Below are 21,389 nucleotides of genomic sequence, written 5' to 3' on the forward strand. Positions count from 1 at the left end.
TCGAAGTGTGATTTATTTAAGGAAGAGTTACAGCTAGGAAAAAAATTTGTAAGTGGAATTTTTTGGCATTAATTTCTTTGACTTGTTTTTGACTATGCTTAAATCCTTCAATTTCTCTTTTACGCATATTTCCAAATAATAATACTTTTCACAAATTAATCAAATTTTCGCACATTTCTGAACAAGAATAATTGTGCAAATGATTAAAAAGCACTGCAACTTCACAGTGAAATTTTTACGTATCACTTTGTGACATAAAGATAAGTGGGAAATATGAGAATAAATTTTTAAAAAATCTATAGTTAAACACATTCGCATACATTTTGCCTGATTTTGCATGAAAAAAAAAAAGAAACCAATATTGAAACAAAAGAAATGAATGCAGCAACGGGATACTGGCAAATATAAAAATGAAATGGAACGGAATTCTGAAAAAAAGTATCAATCATAAATTGACAAATCCATGAGTTGATTTTAAGTGTGAGATAATTCAAAACATATAAAAATAACAAATAATAAGGCAAAAAATCATTCATGCCTAGTTTCTTCACAAACAACTGAGAAGTCTTCAAATATGAGTTGAATCGACCAAATGTTCCTTTCTAGCATTTACTGCTACCACTAAGCTAACTTTCATCAGTATTTTGGTCAGTGAGCATACTTAGTTTGTTGGCAAATAAATGTGTTTCTTGTAAAGCATTTTCAGTCACATTCGAACCCTGCAATTATAAACCTAGTCATTTTGGCACAACTATTCATTAAAACTGCTACGTGCGCATCTAATAATTTTTTTTTTTTTTTTGATACATTAAATTAGAAGTTAGATTACAAAGTCAGCCATCTCAATATTCGCCTTAACCATTTACTACTTCAGTTTACTATAAATCTTCAAAATAATAAATTCAAAAATTTCGAGATATATTAAACGAAAAATAGACATACTGATAAATACAGTGGTGCTTAAAAGTAGCGATGATTCTATGTTCATTTCATGAACAGATTTCAAACAGTAATATAGTATAGAATATGTACACTCACGTAATTCTCTGCTGCTTTCAAGATGTTCACTGGTGTAGGTATCTTGGAACCACGAAGAAAACTTTCTAGTTGTCCGGAAGCTGCACAGATTAGGCCAAAAAGTGGTGGACTTGGTTTTAGAGGATGCGACAGATATTCCGGATGAAACTGGACACCAACAAAATATGGGTGACCTAAAATGAATATCAGAAACACTTATAATTTTAATGATAGATTCAAGGATCAAAATATGTTGAAAAGTGAAATTAATGCAATATACCATACATTAAAATGTGAAATTGCCTCTAGAAAAGCTCCAAAATGTGACTGATATGAAAGAAGAAGACAAACCTTGCAATTCAAAAATCTCCATACGTACAGATGTTATATCAGTTTCATCATTTCCAGTTCCACATAAGTCTTCAATTTTTGACAGCAAAACTTCCTGAAATACACTGACTATGATCGATGATCATAACATGAATCAGTCGAATTCATCATTTACATCATTATGCTACGACATTACAGTCTAATGAAATGGACATTACAGCATACTCGCTCAGAGATTTCGTACATTTCTTCCATATTGTTCTCCTCCATGATTTTCGAAGTTTCACATTCAGCTAATTTCAACAGTGTAGCATATGATGATACCTTCCCATTCATATGTGCCGCATTCTCATTTGCTCCCATACCTAAATGACAAAAAAAAAAATTTTAGTTATGAAGTTCGGTTTACTTTTTTTCCTTTCATCAATGCAATTTTTGCAGAACAACTCAAACTGATCAAAAATTACCAACAAAGAGTAGACCAGCTCGACTAAGTTTTGAAACAACTCTAGGATTAACTTCATAACGATGCCGATGACGTTCACTGATTTTTCTTGCATCATATAATTTTCCTAAAAACTTAAACCATAATTAAATTTATTTGATTCTGATATTGCAACAAAACAGAGATAAAAAACATGGACTATAAGAGAACGTCTGATAAAGACATACGTAATTTGCAGTTTCCCGTCAGGAAAACTGTATCCCTTAAACCAAGACGCATTGTACCACCCATACCTTTCTCGTTACCTTTGTGCTCTGGCATGTCGATTACTACCTTAAAATATTAGAACTTTCAGTGTGCATTTAAATTATGTTCTTAAGAAGAATGTCTACACACTTTTATACTTCCGGTAAAACATGTATAAATAAGCTAAATAACAATAAAAAACAAAATCGATCAGAAGGAAAAACTTTATCAGAAAGAGAAACTTTTTGATGTGTGAGAAAACTTATTTTCCAATTTCAGATAAGCATTATTTCCGAAAAAAAAAAAAAAGCCACATCTTTCTTTTTATCTCGTTATTATAGCCCAAGCAGTTAAAACTTATCATCTACCTGTTGTTCTCCGACAACTGTCATGTCAAATTCTGTTGAATTAGCACCTTTGATACCGCAGACATTTCGTGCAAATTCGATTACAGCACATTGCATACCCAGACAAATTCCTAAAAAATTAATAAATGCTGAAAATAGTGCTCTATTAGATCATAAAAACAGTGCATTTTATTAATTCAAAAATTAAAATATTTAAACAGATAAAGTCAAGAATGACGACGTAGAACAAACCTAAGAATGGAATATTATTCTCTCGTGCATACTTGCATACTGCAATTTTTCCTTCAACACCACGACCACCAAATCCGCCCGGCACTACTATACCTCTAAAATTACAATTAAATTATACAACTATTCAAATTCATGATGATGAAAAAGAACATTACTATATGCTGGCATAATAAAGCTAAAAAATATTCGGCGGGTAATCGCAATTTGCAACTATTAAACGTTTTCTTAGTCTGCGACAACAATAAAGAACATGTTTAAACACTTTTGCAGGTAAATGAGACATAATCATCATTTATACTACCAAGGAATTGTTATTAGAAATTAGATACAGAAACGGTCCACTGGGGAAAGTCATATGACTAGAAATGGACAGGACCTGCAAACAGGAAGCTCCAAACAAAACCAACAATCCACCGTAGTGATGACCGGTTAAGACTGGGCGATCGGAACCACCAAAAACCTAAATGGCGGGTGAACCAAACGGTATAGTTTCACAGTGACATTATATGATTCTTTCAGAAAGTTTGCAATGTAATTGCATTATCACTTTCATTTCATTAATTGAATAGATTTTATAATGACTTTTGTTGGTTTTATAATGACGTTCAAATTTCTAGCAAAAGTACCAAGATGACAACAGGAAGATGAGTTATTAGCATAAAAGAAAACAAATAAAGCTTACTGGCATTGTTTAATCGTCTCCCATGCACGTTTATAATTCGTTGTATGTGATGAATCATTCATTTCTTGAAGATGTTCCGAATGAATATACTGCAAAAGAATGTATGCCACACAGTCAAATCGAGCACTTGAAATATATTAAAATATAAATATTATTCTTTCAATTTAACAACCATATTTAATTCATCTATGAAATATGTATTTATGATAACATAGACGTTTGGAACTAAAGATAAGTAATATGAGACAGATAATTTGAAATATGCGTTCTTATTGCTGGTAAAAACTAGAATAACTTATAATATTTTAAAATCACTTCAAAAATATTTCGGAATAATTCAATAAATTTACATCTATATTGTAAATTTATTGAAGAATTATTTAATTCAGAATGTATTACAGAATTATTTAATTCAGAATATTTCTTTATGATTTATAAAAAAATGTAAAATAAACGTCTCTATGTTTAATGTAAGAAATCTTTTTATCCAACTTTTATTCTTATTTTCCACAATCAAGCTTATCTTGAATGTTTAAATACTATAAACCAATTTACATATAAATAATTTTGGCCTGACAATTAATTTTATATCAAACTGTAATTAATTCTCCTTTCACGAACATCTCTCCGTTCACTTAGCTCTTTCTGTATTTTTCAGAATGTTATAACTTCGTCTTGTTGCAAACATTTCTACTACATAAAAAGTAGCAACCTTTTTCTTACATTTTCTAGAAAATAAATTGGCTCAGATTCAAACCTACTCAACGCTACAATTTAAAATCTCAATCAAATTTAAAAGAAATACAATTTATCTATTCTAACATTCCCCGATAATTAACTATGTTATAATGCTTTTTAATAAAAATTTTATTCCAATTCATCTTGCCACTCAAAACAAAAGGATTGCATCTTTATATTCAAAAAAAAAAAAAAAAAAAAAATCCTTTACGACACTCAACAGAGCATCATATACCGATAGTATTTAGATCATATGTGACCACTAATCCATAATTTATTCATTAAAATTTCTTGTCAATAGTGAAGAACTTAATCGACACAAGTACATAAAATAAAAAGGAATGATTGGTTCAAAACTGGCGTCTGAGTTCTGTTATAATTCTTTTATTCAGGAAAAAGATAAGCTATGAATACTAAATAGTTTAGTAATTAAAAGTTTAAGTATAAAAGTGAACAACTGATACTTTAGAGCAGTTAAAGTTTTCTTGAGTAGTAAAGAGGAAAAATAATTTAAACATAAATCTACCGAAATAACAAGTTGTCGTTTAGCATGAATTGCAGAATGTCGAAGAGCTTTGTTCAATGATGCATATGCATCGGGGATTTGTACGTATTTTCCAACTAATGCAATTCGAACTTCTTCATGAAAACTATCGCAACTGCAAATCATTTAAACAATTACTGGGATATTTAAATTAATTATTTTCCCTATCTTGATATTTATCATCATTCACTTGTTTTGCCATTATCTTAATTAAAATCCATAAAAATAAATCTCAGTTAATCAATATCATTGAAATTAAGAAAAATCAGACTAACAGATTAGAGAGGTGTATCCATTGGAAAAGATTTGGTTTTAGTATTAGCGTGCCTTCAGCATTTACTGCTGTTAATTTTAATCGTTCGACAATCATTTCTAATACATTTTGCTTATGAAGCAGAAGTGGTACTTTGTAAATATTTGAGACATCATGTACACCAATCACCTAAAACAAAATGATCTGTACAACTGAGTTTATTTTTATCAGTAACAAGATGATCCTCTGGTATAAAATTAAAAAAAAAAGTTTTACCTGTTGTAATTCAACCATTCCAAACGCCGCAATTTTTTCACGTAATGCTTTATTCAATGGTCGCTCACTTCGACAAACCAGCAAATCTGGAGTCAGACCACTGGCTCGTAAATTGCGCATGCTATTTTGCATTGGTTTCGTCTTTAGCTCACCAGTACTTTTCGGTTCCAATATTACAGAAACATGCACTGTAAACAATAGTTGTACAGTAAATGATCATCTAAAATGGTGATAAGAAAGAAAGAATAGTAAGATTTAATTCTGACTAGTTCTTAAATTCATATCAAAATTAAAAAACCTGTCATCAGCTGATCTTTGAATGCAGGTCTTTGGAATTTTTCAAAAGCAGCAACAAAAGGCATACTTTCGATGTCACCAATGGTACCTCCAAGCTGAAACAGTTATACAATTTTTCATTTTCATTCTTTCTTGATTGTGTTCTTTCTAATCAAAATTTTTAATAATAATTTCGATTAAAAAGAAATTTTAACGAATGAATTGTAAAAACGGATGGATTTATCATACTTCAACAATGCAAACTTCCGGTCGCTGATCAGTATCATCAACTGGTATTGCTGCAACACGTTCAACCCATTCAATGATTGCACTTGTTATATGTGGTATCGTTTGCACCGTTTTTCCCAAATAATCACCACGTCTTTCACGTTCGATAACCTATAAATATGTGATGAATATTTGATATGAATTCTTTCTAAAAATTCTCTCCACAGGCTTTTCTTAAAATATTTCTATACAGTTATCAAGTCCACCTAATCCAGAAAGTATCGCATTGAAAATAGATGTTTACAATGTGAAAACCTGCTGATATATCTTGCCAGTTGTAATATTGTTATCACGTGTTAAACGAATATTCAAAAATCTTTCATAGTTACCCAAATCCAAATCAACTTCACCACCATCATCCAAAACAAATACTTCGCCTATAATAAAGTTGACGTATCATCCGTAGTAAGACAATAAGTTATATCATTTGTTTATCACTATAAAACTACTGGTGACATCTTGCTTCTTCAGAAAAAGTACATTTACAGTTAAACATATCGATCAGATGTCACTACTGTTTTTTGGTTTTGTTAAAAAATGCAATTTGAAATCCTTACCATGTTCAAAAGGTGAAAATGTACCAGCATCGATGTTAATATATGGATCAATTTTAATGAACGAAACCCGGTAACCATGAGCTTTAAGCAGTACACCTAAACTAGATGAGATAATACCTTTGCCAACACCACTGATGACACCACCTGTCACCAATATCATTTTAACTGGTTCCACCATTTCTGTGTCCAATAGTTTGAAATTAAAGCCACCTGAACAAAAAAAAAAAAAAAAAAAAAAAATTTATTGATATTATACAATTGAATTGAGTATATAGGTTACGCACGTGAATTTAGAAAGTTCTAACCAAATCAAAAAAGAGAAACTTTGAATACTAATACTATGGTACCTAAATTGCTATTTTTCATATATAGCTATTGAAATGATTACAAATATTCTCTAAGTAATCTATAACTATCACAGATATATTATTAGCGCTTAACAGCAATTACAGCTTCAGCTTAACAACAAGGAAAAAAAGTAATAAAGATACACACATCAATGCTTTATTCAGCATATACTACAATTTATACACAATACAGCTCAATAGAGCTAATACTATATTTAAAAATTTTTAGAAGTATTTGGAGGAAAGTAATTCAATCAAAGATGAAAATAGAGGAAGAAATAACAACTCAAAATAAATGTGAGAAGAGAGGACAGAAACTTGGAGATATTATTAGATCTAGTTCATGGAAATATTAATGCATGTACTACTGACCTCAACGTCACCTATTTTCGAATTGTTATTTATGCTCCAAACAGCGTAACAGTCATTATTATTAATTATTCTCTGGTTTTTTATTTCCTTTAACTTAATAGCTAAGTAATACAGTGTTATTCCCAGCTTCTTTTGTCAAGGACTAAATAATTTTACGAATATTTAATCTTATCCGAATTTTCGCTATCTGCAACATCCTTAATACTTTCTAATTCTGAGAAATCGAATTTAAATTCAGGCAATGACATGTTATCCAACTCTGGAGGACAAGGCGTCGGAACAGAATTGTCAAAATGGGGCCGTAACTCTGCCGGACCAACAGTCCATGCCTCCACTTTTGTTGGCATTTCATCACCATATAAATCTAACCAAATTTCTGGTCTTGTTTCATCATAAATAGAATTTCCATGTACCGTTTCAACCTGTAACACTTCATTCAACGAAATGGAAGTTTAATCATATAACTGAATAGTGAATTACGAAATTAATCCACAAAATCGCAAAAATATAGAAGAAACTTTACTGCCGAAATTTCAAAAAAAAAAAAAAAAAACTGAAACATAAATTAAATTTAAGCAGACCTTCTTGAAAAGGTGTTTAATCATGCCAAATTGAGGGTCCAAACATAAATCCAAATCTATCCGTTTTTCCTCCATCCTTACTACATCACCGTTTTCACATACAGCTCGCTGAAATCTTTTCATGGGAAACTTCCATTTTGCATTAAGAAACATGTAATTACATATGGCGAAATTTGGTTACGAGTATTCGAAAGAGTTGTTTAAATTTCACTTTATGGAATGTCGTTTTTGTCACATTTTGACAAATTTTGGTTTCAAGTAGTTTCATTGAAAAAAAAAAATTATGGACAAAGAAGGAAAGTTGTTAGCAATACTTTCGTCAGAAGAAAACATCAATTTTTAAATTAATTTAAAATCTATGACACAAGTAAAAAGTTCTGAAAGTACTGAAACAAATCTTCAAAGGCTAATAACACACAAGATACGGAGGAAGTGGCATCGTCTTCGGATACTCGATTGGTTTCATAGGACTGTCACACTTCATGAATTCATCTTCCTCGTGCTTGTGAATTAAACGCCAATCTGTACAAAAAGAAACTGAATAATGATTAAATTAACTGTGAATTCACTTCAATTTATTTATAATGCCCTTCTAATTTCAAGAATGATTCCATGGTATTTGAAAGTGAACAATGGCCTCGCTAAAATGACACAGAACTGAAAATGAAAAACATAGAATTCTGAATTTAACAGACGGCAGAGAAATTGCCAAAATGGACAGTTTTCAAAAAAGAAAAAAATAGCTGTGACAAACCTGAGCGTGCCAAGTCGGCACTAAACTCATACAAACCTAAATTAATGCCTCTAAAAGTCCAATCTGCCCAAAGTTTTCCCCGAAGTAACCAACGATCCATACTTGGACAAGCCTAAAAATCAAATTTCAACCAAAAAAAAAACGAATTTTTCAATGCGTTGACAAAAAATTAATTCTCTGACAACTTCCATCTTTCCACTAACATTCAGAACTAGAAAATTATTATATCAGAGAAATTTAACTAACGGTCAATTAATTGTGACTCTAAATAAAAGGAGGTAAATACCATCAAAATAAATCTTCGACATATCTTCCCTATTTCTATCAATTTTATACCTTCAACAATTCATCCCTTTTACCTGAACAATTTTTAGGTAAGATGGTTGTTTCGGCCATTTTCTCGCCCATTCATTCTTTGTTACAATCCTTCCAATTCCAAGATTTCGCAACTGACAAAGGATCTCCCAAAGAAATTTTCCTTCAGCATTTATGTCATAATTCCCGATGTAGCGTATATTTGGAATCATTTTTTTTTTTTTTTTTGATAAAACCTACAACAACAATCATTACTACTAGCTATTCGTATAACTTATACAGATCTACTAGAAATTCGTCAGCGTATTGTGTTTTTAAGACAGCAATCAATTGAAACAATCAGAGTAGCAAAGCAAAAAAAAAGTGAAATTTTTAATTTCACTTTTTTTTTTATTGTTAATAACTTTTCATTCTGCAAATTTTATACATACACTACAAATAGTTGCATGTGTGTGTGTGTGTTTACTTACAACAGTTGAAAAAAAAAAAAAGATAAGCGATCTGCAAGATAAAAATTTTAGTCAATAATAACAATAATAAATTTTTAAAGAGAAAACAACAACCAATAACAACCCATGACAGTAACAAAGATTAAAAATTTTACATAAAGACTTTAAATACTTTTTATTTAATAATGATAACAACGAATCTAAAAGTAATATTTTAGTAAGAACAACGAATTAAAAATAATGTCAAAAGAATAATATTTAAAAAAAAAAAAAAAAAAGCGAAAGAGAAAGAGAAAAGAAAAGTTCATCCATATAAAACAATTTGACAAATAAAACAAATCAAGAAAATTATTGAAAGAAAAAAAATGAAAAGACATTAAGACAAAAATATTTTATCTAAAATCTTTAGTGCGGAAATATTTCTGCGACATTTTGCGCATTTATACAATAATGATAGGTTAACATTCAAATTGCCAAACATTTCACTTCTTTTTGTTGTATTACATTCAGTGATAACGTCAATATATCTATCAGTAAATCGCAGAGTGTTCTAAACTGATTCTTTTCTTTTGCCTTTGCTATCATTGCTTACCAAATGAAAAATCAATAATGCATAGTTAAGCACTGAGATTTTTTTGTGGGAGTTATTTCATCCAGTTGATGTTAAAATCATTTCACATGCATTAGTTCTCGAATTAAAAATATTTGCTACATTAGGTAAAAAATTTCGTTTCATTTGTTTTTCTTTTTTGACTCAATAAAGTTTTTTTTTTTTAAGAAAGAAGTCAACCAATTGATGCTATATCCAAATAATTAAACAATTAAGATTTCCCGTATAATGTCTGGTTAATTTTTCAATTTCTAATTAATTTAGCAAAAAAAAAAGAAAATCGTTCAACTAAATTTTAGCGAAAATTGTAACACAAATGAGTATTGTTTGTTTTTCAGGGAATAAAATTCTCTCAGATAATTCTTTTGATTATATAACTAAAGTATTTAATTTTCAAGCACTTTTCTCCTTTTTTATATTCAGTATAAATTCAATCACAAAAAAAAAAGAAAGAAAACCGATGATTCCTTTTTCAAAATTATTTTTATTATACTAATATTAATAATTATCGTTAATTTAATAAATAATATTTGGCATTTTAATACTCAAGATTTCAAATAATATTTTGAAATAATATTTATGCATTTATTTCAAATAAAAGAAAAAAGAATTTTTTTTTTTTTTTTCAAATTAAAATGTCAACAATGAAATATTGTTTATAATTTGCCATATTAATTCGTTTGTTTTTTTCAATACTGTACAAAGCTTTTTTCCCATTTTCACTTTTTTTTCCTGTTATTAGCATATTTTTTCCTCCCTTTTTTTTTTTTTTTTTATTATACTCTTTGCTTTTTTGAAATTAAGCAAAAAATTTTTCATCCCTTACTAATTTCAAAGAATTTCTGCAAAATTCATTTTGTGATTAGGAAATGCTTTGTAAACAAATAGAATTCCCAATAGGGATCATCTGAAAGTTACAGTTCACTTTTATAAGTTTTTTCTTTTTTTTTTATTTTTTTTTGTAAATCTATTTAGAAGTAACTTTATGGATTTACTTTACTTAGAGTCATACTACTGCAATCATTGGTCTATCATAAACGAATGGAATGGGTGCAGGAACGTCAAAAATTAATTATAATGATTTCGTGCCATACAAGGACTTAGTAAATGATTTGGTATATGAAATTAATAATTTCGTCCATATCAACAAAAAACGATATAAAATAGATGCATGTTTACAAAGTAATGATGAAATACGTCTTAAATTTACCGAAAATTGCTTCATGCCGATGAAATATGATGACATTTTAATGTCAAAATGCACAAGAAATCGTATGCTTTTACTTATTTCATTTCTTTTTTCTTTTAATTTCATTTTAACAAAAAAGAGAAAATGATGAGAATTACCTTTTTTTTTTTTTTTAAAGTATCATCATATTAACTTATTTGAAATTGCAACATTTTGAACAATTTGATAAAATATCATTCTATCACTTCATTATAATGTAAGAAGAAAAAATATTATAAATGGTATCAAAGTTGAACTTTTGAATGTATACATAAATGAATGAATGCTTGAGAAGAAATAATGAACAATTGCATTCCACTTGAGTTAATGACACACAATTGTCTAATGTTTTTCGTCTTACTTCATTTCATAAATTCAATTATTATATTATTAGGCTTATCACTTCTATCCTGTTAATTGAGTTGTTTACGAATAAATATTGAATTTTTAACTTAAGATATAAATAAAAAATTTTAACCTTGGAATAATAACAAAATTCTAAATTTTTATTGGTTATAAAAAAAGCTAGAAATAGTGATTAAATTGTAGTAATCTTGTAAAATATCATTTGATCTTATTTAATTTCATAACTTTTTTTTTCAAATGGCAATTCATCAACAAAATTATTTCAGAGATTGTTAATGGGATAAACGAATGGCAGCTTATTTTAATAATTTTTCCTGTCATTAAAAAACGACGTCGTTTTGTTCGAGTTACTTTAACTTTTAGCTGTGAAGATACAGCAAAATATGCTGATAAATTCATTGCCACAAAAATTACAGCAGCAAGAGCACGTATGTAAATTTTTTATCATTTTTAAATTCAGAATGCTAAATATTAATTAGTGGAAAATGGATTATAAAATATTGGTTATAAACGAAAACAGGTAGCTTGTAATAATAATAATAACAGATATATCGTCTACCGCAATGGTAATAATGTTAGAAAAAAAAAAGTAACAGACCAATATTTTTCCTTAGTATAACTTAGCAATAAAAATTTGTAATTTAAAAAATAAATCACGATTTATCAATTTATCAACTTTCAGCACATCTAATCACCTGTGTTATAAGGCCACGTCGCCATATATTGGTTATTGTTAATCCTTTCAGTGGCCAGAAACGTGGATTGAAATTATGGGAAACACATGTTGAACCAATTTTAAAAATTGCCAACATTGATTATGATATTGTTAAAACAAGTTCATTAGTTTCTTTCCATTTTTGTTTACTCTTTTTTTTTTCTTTTGTCTATAAATTTATCAAAATTATACAGTTTCTTTTTTTTTTTTTTTTTAATTCGCTGATTGGATCAATCAATTTTTACTAAAGTTTTTTTTTTTTTAATAGCAATTTTTCGACAATTTAATAAACTTTCAAAAATTTCAAGTTCATCGGAAGCATGCAGTTGAAATAGCAAAAAATCTTATACTCGATAATTATGACGCTGTAGCTGCTATTAGTGGTGATGGATTGATACTGGAAGTAATATCAGGTTTGCTAATGCGACAGGATCGTGAACGGGCACTAAAGATGCCATTAGCTCATATACCTGGTGGTACAAGTAATGGACTTGCAGCCAGCATATGTTTCCAGTGCAAGTAAAGCATACTATTTGCACTTTTATTTTCAGTTTTTTTTTTTCTCTAAATGAAAATGTTGAAATTTTTTTCCTTTTTCCTTAATCGCTCATTGCTTTATTTAGCAAACTAAGAAGTGAAATTACCGTTAACAGCTAATTTACAATTTACAGATCATTCCGTTAATGTTATTAATTTTCAGTGAACCATTCTCACCACGTGGAATTTTTTGTACCGAAATGGCCATAATGTTAGCACGGCCACGTTATCTTCCGTTACGTATTAATCATGTGCAGACAGAACATGATGGTAGCAAAGCGATGTTCATGTCGCTTACGTGGGGTCTTATTGCTGATATTGGTTCGTTTCACTTCATTTTTATTCGCTGATTTCAAATTAATTGTTGTGTCCTATGTATCATTTGATATTCTTCTTTTTTTTTTTTTTTTTTTTCCAATGCAAGCTTTAGAATATTTTAAAAAACCGTAAATATCATTTATATGATTATAACGTGAAATATTTCATTTAATAAAAAAAAAAGTAATTTAGGGCATTAATAGATAAATATGTTAAATACTCTATTAGATATATCGCAGGTTTCATCGATATGAGGCAGAATATTCTATAGTAAAAAATACGATTATAAATTTTTGGTCATACAATTCTTATAATATATGATTCGTTGATTACAACATGTGTCATTAATAAAGTGGGCAGTGATATGTTTGTTTCATTATTGTTAAATTAAAATCAAATTATTCATCAAATTCTTTGTGTATATCCATGTGAAGTTGTTTAATTAGTGTTAGCAAATTGAAGATATCGGAAGTGAACGTTTTCGTTGGGCAGGTATGGCACGACTGCATATGGAAGCCTTTCTGCGAGTAGCAAGTTATTCTTTTAGCATTAAAAAAAAAAGACGAAAAGATGACAAATCATCGACTTCAATTATTGTTTTTTTTTTATCCTTTAAAGAAAATTTGACACGATCGCTTTCCAGAATTACCGCATGTTGCTCGCTACAAAGGCAGGATTTCATATTTGCCAGTTCTTGGCAATGTTTTGCAATGCCCGGCAAAATTATGGTAGTTTTTTTGTTCTTTGTTTTAGTTGTTTTCTTTTTTTGCTCAAGAAATTTCTTTTTAAAAATCAAAATGAATTTTTCACTGTTTTAAATATGAACTTTGACTCAAACATAAGAGTTTTAATATTTAGCCTTTGTTTAAACTGTTATTATTTGCTAAGTTGGGTTAGCATTTAATATTAAAGCTTTCAATGGGCAGTGAACTTTATTGCTTTATCTAATCATAAAATAATATATGATGAAAAGCTATTATCACAATAATTTATTTTACAAGAAGGAAGACTAAATGATTTCAGGAATGATTTAGAAAACTATACCAAAGGTCATTTTGAATATCGACCCGTTGAGAATTTCATAGATCATGAAGGCAGTGAAGCAGGTGGTAGCATCAGTAATAGCTTCTCGGATATTTTTAGAAGCGATAATCTTATCCAAGTATAACGTTTTATTCCTGATTGTTTGAAACCAATCAGTTCAAATCAACGTGAAAGAAGGGAGTGAAATGTGGGGTGCTGTGTAAATACAAGGATTAAAGATTTTTCTAAAACAATCAAGAAAGAATTTAAAATTTGGTTTGAAATGAAAACATTTCTTAATAACAAATGACAGTTGGAATCAGTCAGTAGTCAAATTCAATTTATTGGTTACAAAGAAATGTTGCTTCTCAGTTATCCGATCTTATTTTTTATTAAAGGTTAAACATTTTGTTGTCCAAATTTAGCATCTCTTTATTTTTATTTTTATTTTTTTTCTTTTGTCAGATTAAACTGAATATAAATAATTCTCTAGAATTTAATAAAAATGAAAAAATCCGTAGATGCCTCCGCTTTGTGAACCGGTTGGATCTGATTGGAATATGCTAGAAGGTTACTTCGTTTACGTTTGTTTGACAAGCCTTTCTCATTTGGGTAAGTTCTTCCTTAACATCTTCAATTTCGTCCATTCCGAAATCTGAAGTTGATATACATTTTCATCATCATTTTTTTTTTTTTTTTTTCGGAATAAATTTTTAGTACATTAGATGTTTACTCATTAGGCATTAAATGATGGATGGATTAATTTATTTTTTAAAAAGTTGTTAAATCGTCTGTTCATTAACTGACAATTTGTCGATAGTCGATAGTCATCCGACAGTCGATATTTGGTCGAAAATACTTAATATGAATTTCAGTTAGTTGAATTAAATGTCATTTTTAGTCATTAACTTATTCAATCATTGATGACGAATAGTTCGTCATTCGAAAAAGTAACAGGGATTGATTGTAACAGGAAACTATCATGCATAAAATCATTAGTATTAAGTGTATTTGAAAATTATATCCGGAAACAAGCAAAATGAATCTTTATTACACTTTATGTTGATATTCATTCGATAAAAGAAAGAGAATGAAAGACGATTATTAAAAGCATTTTTTATTCGTAATTCAGGAAGTGATGTGCCTTATCTTCCATGTGCTCGTTTGGATGATGACTTCCTATATTTAACATATGTCGATTGGAGCAATGTTAAATCACGATTTGATTTTGCCAAAATGATGCTTGGAATAAACGACTGCTCACATTTGACTTATTCTTTTTTGCAGGTTATTTGAATTTGTTTAAATTTCAATTAAAGAAAATGATAAGGACATATGCAAAATATGTACCTTCTTACCATTCTTGTTTAGTACCTTTAATTTTGAAAAAGTTTTACAATGAGGAATTGCAGATAGTTCCAGTCCGAGCTTGTCGTGTAGAGCCATTAGGCAATTCTGGCGGTTACATAGCCATAGATGGCGAACCGATAACTTCTGGTTCAGCATTTCAAGTGATGCCAACCCGACATTGTGCAACAGTTATTGGACGGAACCGACGTTGCTGATTACTATCAGTAACTGATAGGACTTTACCGCCGTCTTTTTTTTTTTTTTTTTTTTTTTTCAATTGGTATTCATTTGACAGCTAACTTTATCACATTATATGTTATATACGATGGCCGTAAAAAATTTAATAAGCTTAATTTACACATATACATACAAAGCAAATTTGAAAATTAAGTCTGAAAATGAAGTCCAGGCGAAAAACTTGATGAATTTGTAGATCAATATTATCAATTATAGGAGATAGTCTTCCACTTAATATTTCCAAAGATTTGAAAATCTGGAAACACTGAAGTGAAATGAAATAAAATTGCAAAAAATGTCACAACTGCTTTGCATAAATTATTTTTAACAATGCAATATATCAGCTTAAATGAAACAATTTAGTATAAAGGATTAAACAATGGTTATTATTATTATTTTATATTATATTATTAACGTCAATACACGTAGTTTGCCATTTCCATCTGAATTACCATTTTTATACATACGATTCTCCAACAACACTTAACAGAAGTGATCAGGTGGCTTCTGTCAAACTCACTTCAACAAATTTCATTCATTTATTTCGACAGAGGATGTCATCCTCGTTCCAGAGTTTTGTCTTATGAGAAGAATTGTGGGATTCGATCATAAATTTGTAAATAATTTAACATATTTAGAAAAGCTTTTAGTTGGAAGAATTTCTCTTTTGTGTATTTGTTAAACGGCAGCGATATTATTTATGCGTAACTGGTCAGTAAATTTCAGTGCTTTTCAGAATTGGCAAGAAATTATTCTCATTGATATGCATTTCATCTATTTCGTCTTCCTCTTCTTCCAATTGAGCAATATTCAAACTACTGTAAGTTCACCTAAAGTTAATAAAATGCAACATAGCGCTGCAATACCAAAAGATTTAATTTTTTTTTTTTTTTTTTTTTGCGTAGTGTGAGACTGATAATTTCATATCATTTGAGGCAGCACAAACGGACCAAACAGAACCCCTGGATTTATCAATATCAAAAGTGAAAGAGGTGGGGAGTAAATCGCAAAGCTTCTCAGTGGAGGGAGTGAGTGATGAAGGAATTAAACCGCTGTTACGGCTCGTTCCAATCGAAACACTGATGGAAGTAGCGGAACTATCAAAGCAAAGAGAATGCCTAAGAAAGAAACGGCTCTGTAATGTATGTCAGAAGGAAGTAGTAAATATGAAAGTACATATGATAACTCATACCGGTGAGAAGCCGTATAGTTGTTCGATATGCAAAAAGAATTTCATCCAGTTCATTGATATGAAAAGGCATAGGGTGACTCATACCGGTGAGAAGCCGTATAGTTGTTCGATATGCAAAAAGAATTTCACTCAGTGCGGTTACATGAAAATACATATGTTAACACATACCGGTGAGAAGCCGCACAGTTGTTCGATATGCAAAAAGAATTTCACTCAGTGCGGTTACATGAAAAGACATATGTTAACACATACCGGTGAGAAGCCGCACAGTTGTTCGATATGCAAAAAGAATTTCACTCAGTTCGGGAATATGAAAGAACATATGATGACTCATACCGGTGAGAAGCCGTACAGTTGTCCGATATGCGGAAAATGTTCCTCACGAAAACAGGATTTGCAGACTCACATGGTAACTCATGACATGAATAGACCTGTCTACCACTGCACTGTATGCAGCAAGAGTTTCACGAATAAAATGAGCTTGAAATCGCACATGCTCAAGCATTAGTGCTTGCACTTTATACTTTAAATAGAAGAAATACACATTACTGTTTCTGTTTTGTTGATTATTTATATTTTTTATCAGTCAATTTTGTGTCACCTATTCTTATATATCAATTATTATCTTTCGCTGTCTTTTTCATTGCATGCCTTTTGGTTTTATATCTATATTGTGTCATATCTTTCCCACTTCTTTGTTTTTAGTTTTGTCAGAATAAATTAATTTCCTGGCGGTACATACATAACAAACAAGTAACCTTGCATGCTATAAAATGAGGAACTTGTAAATAAGTACCACTGTTAAATACTAATGAAGGGAAATTGCTCAAATGTATTCCTCGCTCGATTACTGCATAAGTAACATGGAAGTAAATTTTTGGGAAAGAAAAGAAACTCAACTATAACATTTCAATAAAGTTATATATCTGTAAGGTTATGAAATTATACGAAAAGGTTAATTTATTTCACTTGTCAATTTACATTCGAAATTCTATTTCAATTGTTTTATTTGCATTAAACTTCCACTTAATTAGGATATTTGATAATCTAACCCAACATTCAATTCATATCAATGAATAACAGTATTAGCTAGCTTTTTATTACTTTAAAATGAATAAACTGGGTGAAAAAAGTCCCTTCTTTTTGTTGTATTACATTCAGTGATAACGTCAATATATCTATCAGTAAATCGCAGAGTGTTCTAAACTGATTCTTTTCTTTTGCCTTTGCTATCATTGCTTACCAAATGAAAAATCAATAATGCATAGTTAAGCACTGAGATTTTTTTGTGGGAGTTATTTCATCCAGTTGATGTTAAAACCATTTCACATGCATTAGTTCTCGAATTAAAAATATTTGCTACATTAGTCCCTGAGTAAAATTACTTGTTGCATTAGTTTCCGAAGTAATTTTCTTTTTAACTGTAATCTTCTTTTTGGCGAAAATTTTTGTTTTTTTTGTTTTCTTTTTTTTTTTTTCTGGGAAAAATCAAAAACTATTAATTTTTTTAAAAAAAGTGATTTCTCAAAAATTTCATTCTCTTTTTTTTAAAGTAATTATCAATCAATACTTTTTCTATGATTTCTAAATTTATTTTTTTATGATTTTTAAATTTAGGGAGATTTCAAATTATGCAAATTTCTGAGTGTTAAATATTAATTAGTGGAAAATGGATGATAAAATATTGGTTATAAACAAGAACAGATACTTGTAATAGTAATGTAACAGTAATAAATATATTGTCTACTGAGGCTCATTTCAACAAGATTATATGGTATATATTATTTGAAATAAGACTCAATTGCTAAATACACTGATATTTAATTTTAAATTATTACTGCCACAAATGGCAGAAAGAGTAAGCATGATCTTTTCTTTTCATACAATCAAATAATACACGAAACCATTAATCAATGGATTATTTAATTAATAAATTATAGCAATAAAAAATAAAAGCATGCTCAATTTTTGCTAATAAAAAATTTATTCATTTAATTAAAAAAATGACACTTACTATATTAAACACTATACATATAGTTTTGCTAAGGGAATACTTCTGATTAATATCTCTATTAAATAAAATTTTGTAGTAGCAATTTTTCGACAATTTAACAAACTTTAAAAAGTTTCAAGTTCATGAAAAGCATGCAGTTGAAATAGCAAAAAATTTTACAGTCAATAATTATTACACTGTAGCTGCTACTAGTGATAATAGATTTATACTGGAAGTAATATCAGGTCAGGTTTGCTAATACAACATGATCATGAACGGGCACTAAAGATGCCATCAGCTTGTGTACCACAGCCAGCATATGTTTTCAGTGCAAGTAAGACATACTATTTGCTTTTTTACTTTCAGCATTTCTTTTTAAGTGAAAGTTTCAAAATTTTTTCTTTTTTCTATATCTAATCACCGATTATTTAGTAAACTGTAAAGTAAAATCACAGCTAATTTACAATTTACAGATCATTCCGTTAATGTTATTAATTTTCAGTGAACCATTCTCACCACGCGGAATTTTTTGTACCGAAATGGCCATAATGTTAGCACGGCCACGTTATCTTCCGTTACGTATTAATCATGTGCAGACAGAACATAATGGTAGCAAAACTTTTTTAAGGGGGGAGGGGGGTGGGGAGTGAACTTTATTGTTTTATCTGATAATATTGCTAATTAAAGTAATATATCATGAGTCATATAATGTATATTAAAGTCATATAATGTAATATATACATTTCTAAAGGGTTGCTTAATCGTCTGTCTATTGAGTGTAGAACTTTGCGAACCTATCATCATCCAGTCAATACTTGATCGAAAGTACTTAATATGAATTTCAATTAATTGAATTGAATCTTTTTTTGGTCACTAGCTTATTCACTTATTCTAGTTGTGGCTAAGTCTATCTGCGAACAATTCTTTACTCAAATAAATGACGGAAATTGACTTTAATATAACAAATTGTCAACACCTAACTTGCCGAATAAAATCAAATTATAATATGCCTCATTAAAATAGCATTAGACCATAAGATTAAAGATTTTATTAATTGAATATTCTTTAGACAAATATATATCAAAAATCTATTATTTAAGCAATCATTTATCAACACTCATCTTCCAGTTGTAGCTGAACCTATCTGCATTGTTTAGAATTTTATAGCTGTTAACAAGGGATGTGTGCATTATTTAAAATGTTCATCACATCATATGTTGTATACGATGACTGTATGAAAATTGAATAAGCCTAATTTATACACATGCATACAAAGCAAATTTGGAAATTAAGTTTAAAAATGAAGCCGAAACCAAAGATTTGATGAAATCATTTAGTATTTATAAATTAGTATTATCAGTTATAAGAGATTCAGTAATGTAGTTTTCCATTCATGCTAATATTCTCAAAGATTTGAAAATATAAAAAATCGGAACGAAATGATGAAATAAAATTACAAAAAATATCACAACTGCTTTGCATAAATTATCTTCAACAATGCAATATAGCAGCTAAAATAAAATAATTCAATATAAAGGATTAAACAGTGACTATTTTTACATATAATATTATCAAGTCAATTATTACTACTATACATATATTATTATACGTGAATGTGACTTATCAATACACGTAGTTTACCACTCCCATATGAATAAGCATTTATACATATGATTCTCTAACAATCCCTTATAGAATCGTGTGACCTGCGTCAAATTCGCTTTTATAAAATTCATCTAGCAAGTTCTACTTCATTTATTTCGGTGGGGAATGATCACTTTTCATAGTTCTGAATTATGAGAAAGAATTTGGGAATCAATGATTACTTTGTAAATAATCTGATATACTTAGAAAAACATTTACTTGGACAAATTTCTCCTTTGTACATTTGTCAAACAGTAACCGTGTTATTTCGTATGAATTTGAAATTTTTGAATATTTGAATGTTTTTCAGAATTGGTAAGAATTATTCTCATTGGCATGCATTTCATCTATTTTTTCTTCCTCTTCTTCCAATTGAGCAATATTCAAACTACTGTAAGTTCACCTAAAGTTAATAAAATGCAACATAGCGCTGCAATACCAAAAGATTTAAATTTTTTTTTTTTTTTTTTTTTTGCGTAGTGTGAGACTGATAATTTCATATCATTTGAGGCAGCACAAACGGACCAAACAGAACCCCTGGATTTATCAATATCAAAAGTGAAAGAGGTGGGGAGTAAATCGCAAAGCTTATCAGTGGAGGGAGTGAGTGATGAAGGAATTAAACCGCTGTTACGGCTCGTTCCAATCGAAACACTGATGGAAGTAGTGGAACTATCAAAGCAAAGAGAATGCCTAAGAAAGAAACGGCTCTGTAATGTATGTCAGAAGGAAGTAGTAAATATGAAAGTACATATGATAACTCATACCGGTGAGAAGCCGTACAGTTGTTCGATATGCAAAAAGAATTTCACTCAACTCGGGAATATGAAAATGCATATGTTGACACATACCGGTGAGAAGCCGTACAGTTGTCCGATATGCAAAAAAAATTTTACTCAGTTTGTACATATGAAAGAACATATGATGACTCATGCCGGTGAGAAGCCGTACAGTTGTCCGATATGCGGAAAATGTTCCTCACGAAAACAGGATTTGCAGGCTCACATGGTAACTCATGACATGAATAGACCTGTCTACCACTGCACTGTATGCAGTAAGGGTTTCATGAATAAAAAGAGCTTGAAATCACACATGCTCAAGCATTAG

At 29.6% G+C, this 21,389-nt stretch overlaps 3 protein-coding genes across 4 annotated transcripts; 1 reads left to right on the forward strand and 2 right to left on the reverse strand.

Moving 5' to 3' along the window:
* Positions 1–626: 626 nt before the first annotated feature.
* On the reverse strand, positions 627–6,429 carry Bma-ctps-1 (UTP--ammonia ligase, putative; the record flags this gene model as incomplete). Of its 2 annotated transcripts, XM_001896953.2 has the most annotated exons (16): positions 627–719; positions 1,039–1,211; positions 1,369–1,462; positions 1,573–1,712; positions 1,815–1,919; positions 2,020–2,125; positions 2,407–2,516; positions 2,638–2,732; positions 3,320–3,408; positions 4,584–4,716; positions 4,877–5,043; positions 5,131–5,318; positions 5,429–5,522; positions 5,656–5,805; positions 5,950–6,071; positions 6,252–6,429. In XM_001896953.2, 16 exons carry the CDS (start codon positions 6,427–6,429, stop codon positions 627–629), a joined length of 2,037 nt encoding a protein of 678 aa, XP_001896988.2. The 2 variants fall into 2 exon arrangements, with proteins under 2 accessions (XP_001896988.2, XP_042938493.1); XM_043082559.1 differs by lacking the exons at positions 627–719; positions 1,039–1,211; positions 1,369–1,462; ... (3 more) ...; positions 2,407–2,516; positions 2,638–2,732 and adding an exon at positions 3,067–3,097.
* Positions 6,430–7,122: 693 nt separating this feature from the next.
* Positions 7,123–8,832, reverse strand: Bma-mrps-34 (UTP--ammonia ligase, putative; the record flags this gene model as incomplete). Its single annotated transcript, XM_043082560.1, has 5 exons — positions 7,123–7,392; positions 7,552–7,659; positions 7,970–8,073; positions 8,306–8,417; positions 8,665–8,832. 5 exons carry the CDS (start codon positions 8,830–8,832, stop codon positions 7,123–7,125), a joined length of 762 nt encoding a protein of 253 aa, XP_042938494.1.
* A 10,291-nt stretch (positions 8,833–19,123) lies between these two features.
* Positions 19,124–21,389, forward strand: Bm17839 (Uncharacterized protein; the record flags this gene model as incomplete). Its single annotated transcript, XM_043082561.1, has 2 exons — positions 19,124–19,228; positions 20,793–21,389. The coding sequence occupies 2 exons, from the start codon at positions 19,124–19,126 to the stop codon at positions 21,387–21,389; spliced, it is 702 nt and encodes a 233-aa protein (XP_042938495.1).

This window comes from Brugia malayi, assembly GCF_000002995.4.
Source record: "Brugia malayi strain FR3 genome assembly, contig: Bm_v4_Chr4_scaffold_001, whole genome shotgun sequence".
NCBI classification, from domain to species: Eukaryota; Metazoa; Nematoda; class Chromadorea; order Rhabditida; family Onchocercidae; genus Brugia; species Brugia malayi.